The sequence below is a fragment of the Bidens hawaiensis genome, unplaced genomic scaffold (genome assembly GCF_021521415.1).
Source record: "Bidens hawaiensis isolate Kalapana, Puna unplaced genomic scaffold, B.hawaiensis_p1.1 tig00001961_1, whole genome shotgun sequence".
NCBI classification, from domain to species: Eukaryota; Viridiplantae; Streptophyta; class Magnoliopsida; order Asterales; family Asteraceae; genus Bidens; species Bidens hawaiensis.
Genome location: NW_027491109.1, coordinates 2,167,503 through 2,175,569, shown reverse-complemented (window position 1 = coordinate 2,175,569; position 8,067 = coordinate 2,167,503). Strand labels below are relative to the sequence as shown.

At 37.5% G+C, this 8,067-nt stretch overlaps 1 protein-coding gene across 2 annotated transcripts; it reads right to left on the bottom strand.

Annotated features, from left to right (window-relative positions):
• Nucleotides 1-953: 953 nt before the first annotated feature.
• Nucleotides 954-7,854, bottom strand: LOC143604060 (nuclear pore complex protein NUP98A-like). 2 transcript variants are annotated; one of them, XM_077080654.1, is made up of 13 exons: nucleotides 7,672-7,854; nucleotides 7,370-7,445; nucleotides 6,387-6,644; nucleotides 5,634-6,260; nucleotides 5,248-5,478; nucleotides 4,528-5,174; nucleotides 3,601-3,676; nucleotides 3,465-3,507; nucleotides 3,239-3,377; nucleotides 3,032-3,148; nucleotides 2,785-2,959; nucleotides 2,560-2,622; nucleotides 954-1,890 (listed from the first exon to the last, which is right to left on the bottom strand). In XM_077080654.1, the coding sequence occupies exons 2-13, from the start codon at nucleotides 7,386-7,388 to the stop codon at nucleotides 1,211-1,213; spliced, it is 3,075 nt and encodes a 1,024-aa protein (XP_076936769.1). In that variant the 5' UTR covers nucleotides 7,389-7,445; nucleotides 7,672-7,854; the 3' UTR covers nucleotides 954-1,210. The 2 variants fall into 2 exon arrangements, with proteins under 2 accessions (XP_076936769.1, XP_076936776.1); XM_077080661.1 differs by having other exon boundaries at nucleotides 7,370-7,448; nucleotides 7,696-7,854.
• Between the last annotated feature and the right edge of the window lie 213 nt (nucleotides 7,855-8,067).

The following is an 8,067-nucleotide window of genomic DNA, read 5'->3' as shown; positions in this document are numbered from 1 at the left end:
TTGGGGCGGTGGGCGGAAGAAGGGGCGGCGTGGGGATGGAGGTGGGCCATGGTTAAAGTGCAACGGTCATATGACCGTTTGTTTAAAAAAAATAATTTAATTAAATTAATTTATTTAAACCCAAAAATCTATCTTCTCCATCATACATTTTCTCATCCAAAGCACACAATCTCTTTCAAAAATTCTCAACATCTCACAAAAATAATCCCCAATACAAACCCAAACAGTTAATTAAGTAGCTTATCTTGTGTTTTTAATTAGGTTATATCTTTTTTTATTTTTATTGTAGTTTAAGTATTGTTATTTTCTTTTAACTTTATTGTAAAAAAAATATAGTTTAAAGCCCCTCGGGGCAACAATGAGAGGGCCTTTGTGCCTCAGTGTCCATGTGACAGTGACGTGACACTATGAATAGGCAATATGAGAGTGACGTGACACTATTAAGGGGCAACATGGATCTAATAATTCAAAAAAGTCTAGTTATATTTATAATGTCAATGGGCTATTTTGGTGATTTTCGCCCAAATTAAACCCCACGAATTAAAGATAGAGCTCCATGAATTGGTGGATGTGGTTTGACAAATTAATCGATTCTTTTTACAAATTTTGACTTTCTTATTTTTGGTTAACCGACTTGCCGTAAATATGCGACACCAAGACACATTTGCAAAATACTGCACAACTGAAACTCTATAAAGTAAAGACTAATTTGCCAAACTTATTGGTCAAGATGACCATTTTGGTGAGTTCTTCTGTCTAATTTGGAGGCACTAGAATCTCTCTTACAAACATGTTGGAGAAAGTTCAGGGAAAATAAGTAACATGTGGACGAAGATCATTCGATATATTTTTGAGCAATGACACGATAAGCCCCCTATGAGTTTGTTACCGAAGATCAGTCTAAGCATGTCTTGGGTTGTCAATTTAACATAAGTTGCTAATAGTTATAAAACACAAAAAGCCCTCGGATCATTCAATACATCACAAACAAAAAAGGGACAACACAAAAACACCAAAATCAACATGACTGTTACATCACAGTTAAAAAAAACAAAACAAAAATTAAAATTCTTCATTCAAATCCACCAATGTTATTGTCTTGCTGGATCGAACGTTGTCACAAACAAACTTGATAACAAACAAAACGAAGAAACGTATAAGTTGGTCGCCAAACCACAATAACAGAAGTGCAAGCTTGCAAGTATGTATATCATTCAACCAGAGTGTCATCCTCATCCTCGTCTTCTTTAAACGCGTACCGGCTGAAATGGCTAACGCGAAACTTCCATTCACCTTTAACCGGATCATAAGAGACAAACTCAGCACCTTGATCCTCAGCTTTCTTCTTCAACATTTCTTTATATTTTTCAATTCTAGGTCCTTCGGTAAACTGGCGACCCGTCTTTTTATCAACACATTTAATGTTCAAAAGTGTTACTTCAGCAGGCTTGTTAAGGCCTTGTCCAACAGGCGGTTTCTTAGTCTCGTCCATATAAACAATCACTTCACGGTTATTAAACTGGATAAGAGACTCGAGATCCAACCGTCTCACATCAGTTTCCCCAAGGAACTTGATGCTTCCGTAGTGATGTCGCCCGACTACAAAGTCCTTTACACGGCGGCAAAAGCCTGGTTCTGCGCGTTCTTTAGCGGCTAATTCTTGGATGCGAGGCTCAGTGTAGTAATCTGAGTGGCGTAGTTTGGGCATAAGCGCTTCGATGTCGGCCCCATGTTCATAAACTATTGCAGCCTCCCCAGCTCGGTGACCAGTTAAGGTGATGTATGAGTCGGATTTTTGGGTTGTATGATCATCATGTGCACCATTTGTTTTCTGAGTTATTTTGACAGAAGTAGTTTGTTCCTTGAAAATGCCATTTTCAGAATGGGTTCCTGCATGAAATCCATGGTTAACTGAAACAGACATTAAAGCTAAAAATGTTGATATTAAGGCTGAAATAATGTATTTTCTGTTGGCCTAGAAACAAAAAACACAAACACGGTATTGATCAAAACAATAATCAACATTTACTAATACGATAAAAATGAAAATTAAACATGAACCATTAACCAAAACCGACTGAAACTCAAGCTCTAATACTTTTAAGAGTTAACTATACAAATGGTCCCTATGGTTTGGGCAAAGAAACAGGTTTGGGAATTTTGGTTTCAATCTGTAACGAGTTTGGGTATTAACGTTATCATTTCTGTTATATTCAAGGGCATTCAGTCTTTCACACTTGAACTAATTATGTAAACTAATTATGTAACCTAGGTGAGAGACTGTTAGTGTAATTTTGCATTCGAGTTAATTACGCAAATGACCCCTGTATCAAAATAGAGTTAATTGCGTAAATCTCCCCTGCGGAAATAGAAGAGTATCTTTATTACTTTATCCACATTTACCAGAAAAAGTTAACGGACGTTAGTCTTAGACCCTAAACTTGTTAACCTTAATACCCAAAGGTGTTACTTTAAAACTTCATCAAAATTAAGCCTTCATTTCAGATACAAAGAAAGTTTAAAATTGTTTAAAAAATGCAATATAAGAGATCATCTTACTGTTCCCGTTATCTGTAGCTCGACCATTTTGATGTGTGGTAGAAGCAAACTCGGTATATTGACCTGGATTAAAATAATACAATTTAATGATGAAAAAAGTTTTAGCACACAGATTTATACAGCATGCTACATGCACACAGAGTTTGTAGAGCATTTCGACCGGTTAAGTGGCCAGATTTTACTTTATTTTTCGTCTTAAAATAAAATATTCACTAGAAATATTACCGTTAGCTTGTGGTGGAGAAGATGCATCTTTTTCTTTTGGTTTCTCTGCAGATGCTTTTCCAGAAAATTGTTCCAGAGGGCGAATAACCAGAGCTCTTGGATTCTCTCTGGGAACGAAAAGAGCATCTGCTTTGGGTGTGCTCGTAGTCTCTTCCTCATCACTAAAAAATGAAACCTGCAACGCAACCAAATAATTCAACATGATACATTTAGCATGAAAATAAGTAAGTAAAGTGTGACACTCAACCTTTGGACTGTCATTTTTGGGGTGATATTTCCTTGCAGGCAACCTAATCCGCCTCTGAGAAAGATGTCGAGATGTTAACACAGATGATATCCTCATAGGAGCAGGTTTGTCAACAACCTATAAAGATTATGATAAGATATAAGTTAAGGATATGATACTAACTTACTGGCACAACCGCACAACAAAGTTGTTATATACAATACTTACTGGCAAGCTAGAAATTCCATACTGAATTGAAGGTGCGTTTCCCACACGACCAATTGACATCTGCGGCGTTGCTGGTAAAGTTCCAAAAGGATTTGTGATAGACTGTGGTTGTGCTAGTGCCGGGCTCGGGTTGACAGACCTGTCAAATCAAGCATTGAGAAATTCCTTAAGATATAAACAATGTCTACATAATGAGATGTTCAAAAGAACAGTGGGTTAAACATACGGTTGTCCAAAATTATTCTGACCAAAAATGCTTGTTGTGCCACCTGTCAAAACAAAAAGATAATAAAGATAATCGTGGTGAAAAAATTAATGAAGAATTTTAAAATAGAATCTAAAAAACTGAGTATTTAGTTCACCTGCTGGTGCTGCAAAGCCAAAACCACCAGTATTCTGAGTTGGCTGAGCCGATTGAAAAGGCATTGAAAGGGAAGGCTGCATATCAACCAACAAAAGTTAAGCAGTTACCACATATACAACTTTACAAGCATCAAAGAAATTCAGAAAATTTTTTAAAAAACAATGGCTGGAAATATGCATGAGGATCTCATTTTAAAAAGCATGAACAATTCACAATGAATGAAGATTGTGTTTATATATATACTAAATATAAATATAAGTATAATGAGTCCCGGTTTAATTCACAAATGCGTGAGAACTATTCAAAAAGATAAGAACAATTTTTCAGAATGGTTGTCATAAAAGTAAACAAAAACATGCCACTGTGTTCGACATCATTGGGTACAGGGTACATGTATTCCAAGATTCAGATATCTTTAAACAACAAAAAAACACCATATGCAGTTATAAGTGAGTATGTGTGTAAGCACAAGTATAAAACAACAAATAAAAGAACACGCTTATGTGGTGGTTCTTACATTAAACACATAAATACGCTAATAATAAAACTGAAAATATCATACTGCTTTTTTACACCAATAAGACTTGACCAGAACTTAAACTCAAGATTTTAGCTACTGAAACCGAAAATGTCACAGGTGGATACAGATAAAATCATCTGTTAAATATTTGTTTTGTTTGTACTATATCTTGCTTATGACTTTATATTTTAAACACAACTAAACGGTATTTCTGGTGTCAACTAATAGTCACAGCAATTTCATTAGTTGATCAGTTGATTTTGGACATGTGGTTATGTATAAGTAGGTATGTCAAAGTTTCCAAAATCCCTTCTCACATGATTGTATAAAGACTACATGCACTATAACATTTAGCAAATTAAATAAACTAACCAAAATTACACAACACTACCAAAACGAACTCACAGTTGTCTGGTTGAATCCCATGCTGCTCGTATTTAGTAATGAAGGGGTGCTTGAGAACATGTTTCCTCCAAATGCATTTGATTGACCAAACGCCGGAGCACTCTGCCCGAAAGATGGGGCAGCCTGCCCAAAAGCTGAGGGGGTCTGCCCAAAAGGAGAACTTGTTTGACCAAGTGCAGGTGTGGTTGACTGGAACAAAGGGGATGACTGGGTATTTCCAAAGTTTAAGCCAGTACCAAATGATGAAGTTGCTCCCTGGGCTTGAGTACTAAATAAAGATGTTGATGTTCCAAATGGAGATGCACTCTGTGTACCAAAGAGAGAACCGGATGTTGCAGATCCAAAAGCAGTAGTAGACCCAAAAGCAGGAGTTGACCCAAATGCGGACGGTGCAGATGTTGACCCAAAAGGATTAGATGGTGTAGCACTAAAAGGCGAAGAAGCAAGTGTAGAAGTTGAGCTCCCAAACCCGGTACTAAAAGTTGAAGTCTTAGAGGCAAATGGGTTGGCAGCTGTAGTGGAAGAAAACGGATTTGCAGATGACTGCCCAAATGCAGGTGATGAGGAAGCAAAAGGACTTGGTTGTTGTGTGTTGTTCATGTTAAAGCCCATTCCACCAGAAGACTGACCAGCGGGATTCGGCCCCCCTGTAACAAACATATAAACATCAAGAAATCATCATGAAAAAAGTAATACGAGAAAAACCACAATGATTATTACCTTTGTCTCCTAATTGATAATCCTCCCATCTAAGTTCTTCATGACTTTTTTCCTTGTAAGCAAGCATTGCTGATATTGATTCCAGTTTTCCAGCAGGCTGTGTACCAGTACCACTGTCGGCCTCGGGTGTCTGTGCATAAGGAGTTACTCTAGTTCCCCCACGTTGTTGGCCTGCAAAAGATTGTTGACCAAACCCAGGGCTCCCAAATGTTGGTGTTGTGGTTTGGGCCCCTGCATGCGTGCGCATAATGAGTTAGTAAAAAAGCTTCAGCAAACTAAACATAGGTTATATATTATTAATTCTGAAACAAATAATTAGCTATGTCTCAAATGACTAAACATAGGTTATAGATTATTAGTTCTGAAACAAATAATTAGCTATGTACCAAATGGGGAGCTTTGAGCCCCAAAGGCTGTGCTACTGGCACCAAACTGGGTGCTTCCAAATGCAGATGTTGATTGACCAAATGCTGGACTTGACCCAAAACTGAAAGGAGAGCTGGTGGCACCAAAAGCAGTAGTAGGTGAAGACCCAAAAGCTGGGGTATTTGAAGCACCAAATGCAGGAGTGCTAGAAGAACCAAAAGCTGGTGTACTTGATGCACCAAAAGCTGGGGTGCTAGAAGCACCAAAAGCCGGAGTGCTTGAACCAAAAACAGAAGCGCCAAATGCAGAGCCTGTGCTACCAAAAGTAGGGGTTGAGGTAGAACCAAAAGCGGGAGCGCTTGTAGCACCAAACGCAGGTGTGCTTGTTGCACCAAACGCAGGAGTGCTTGTTGCACCAAAGGCAGGGGTGCTTGTGGCACCAAAGGCAGGGGTGCTTGAGGCACCAAATACTGGTGTGCTAGAAGCACCAAAAGCAGGTTGACTTGTTGCTCCAAAAGGAGAAGAACCAAATACATTGCTTCCAAAAGCAGGTTGTGATTGCTGCTGAAATGAGCTTCCAAATGGACTTGACAGTGTAGTGGATCCAAAGCCACCAAATGCAGGCTTCTGCCCAAACACAGATGAACCTGAAATTTCAATCAGATGAGGTGAATCAAAGAAATTCATATATAAGATCAAATCAAGTTCATAATCCATAAAAGTATGAGAATATTTAGAGATTGAACTCTGAAAATGTTGATAAATGTGCTTACCACCAAAAGAAGAGGACGAAGCACCAAAGGCTGGGCTTGACGAAGCTCCAAAAGCAGGCATTGAGCTCCCAAAAGCTGGAGTTGACGAGGCACCAAAAACACCGGTAGACGTGCCACCAAAAAGTGAACTCCCTGTTTGTGCACCAAAAGGAGACGTGCTACCAAATGGTTGTGCAGCAAAGGGATTGTTATTTGGACTATTGTTCTGCCCAAAAACTGATGGAGACCCAAATGGGCTACTAGATGACTGCCCAAACGCTGTTTAAAAAAAATCAGATACAGTTAGATACACGAATTTGCTGATCATAACTAAGAAAACATCCAGTTAAAAGTGACAAGCTCCAAAAATCAGGAACACATATTAGCACAATAACATTATCCTCTAGCTAGCACCTCTTTACTAGATCTATATTTATATACATATATACAATATATAAATAATGAAAAGACTAGAAGCTCAGCTCATGAAAAAAAGACTTGATTCATAATATTTAATAACCTCATTCCTATAAACACAGTGTAAAATTATGAGCTTGCGTCACTATTAAGTCAAATCTGTCATTTGTTTGTTGAAGAGAAGTTTGCATGGAGGCTGGAGCTCTAAGTAAGTGAGTGACAATACTAGGCATAATAAATAAAGCTTATCAGTTCATCTACAGCCAGCTTGTCTCGTCTACCGCCTTAGGCATAACAAATAAAGTTCATATCTACTTTCTATTTCAAACTTTTTGACAGATATTCAATCAGTCTTACATCACAATTAGCCCGTATTTAGGTTAATAAGCTGATGAAAACCAAGACACACTCCTCTTCAATTAGCAAGACATGTAAAACTTAAAACTTTGTGATAATAAATTCGCCGAATTACAACTTTATATTTACAAAATTACCAACCAGTACTTTTTCCTATAATCAACAACACTATAAAGCAACCAAAACACAGAAAGTGACATTAACTCAAAACTGAATGCAACGAAACTTACGGCTGCTGGCACCGAACATACTTCCTTCCAATTACTTCACACTTCACCTCCAACAACAGCCTCCCAATCTCAAACTCTGCAAAAACACATAACACATATCAATTACTTCAATCCAATAACAAAACACTAACATATTACGCTGCAAATACGTGTTCCACAATTGAAAACAAATAACCGTGAACAAATTGATACAAAACAATTAAATACCTAAACCTAGGGCTGACGTAATCAATAATTAACGAATATAGAAGTAAATGAAACGATTAAGGAGGTGTGAATGCAGGTTAGGGTTATGATTGTACCTGATAATATGCGGATTGATGATGATGATGAAGATCGTGGATCTGATATACGCAATCGACAGAAGGAGGCGATGGTGTTAATAATAATTGATAATAATAGGTCACAGTGGTGGTAATTGTAAGATACACCGGTGGTGAGACTTACGAATGATAATAATAATAATAACAATAATAATAACCGTTTGGGTTATTAGGGTAATAGGTAGAATTATTAGCTTCAACTTAAAGCAAACGCTATTTTAGTCATTTTTATAAATAAATAAAATGTTATATGTATATTCACAATTAAGAATGATGGTTTTATTTTGCGGTGATTATGATTTGTTAATCGTGTTGAAAAGTTGAACCCGAGCCCAAACGAGTGTAACTCGTGTAATTTGAATATGGCGTAAATTA

Excerpts from the sequence above, each read along its gene's own strand:
- LOC143604060 (XM_077080654.1), bottom strand. Across the intron at positions 5,175-5,247 it reads TTATCAATTAGGAGACAAAG|GGGGGCCGAATCCCGCTGGT; the intron begins GTAATAATCATT and ends TGTTTGTTACAG. Across the intron at positions 3,677-4,527 it reads TGGGATTCAACCAGACAACT|CCTTCCCTTTCAATGCCTTT; the intron begins GTGAGTTCGTTT and ends GTTGATATGCAG.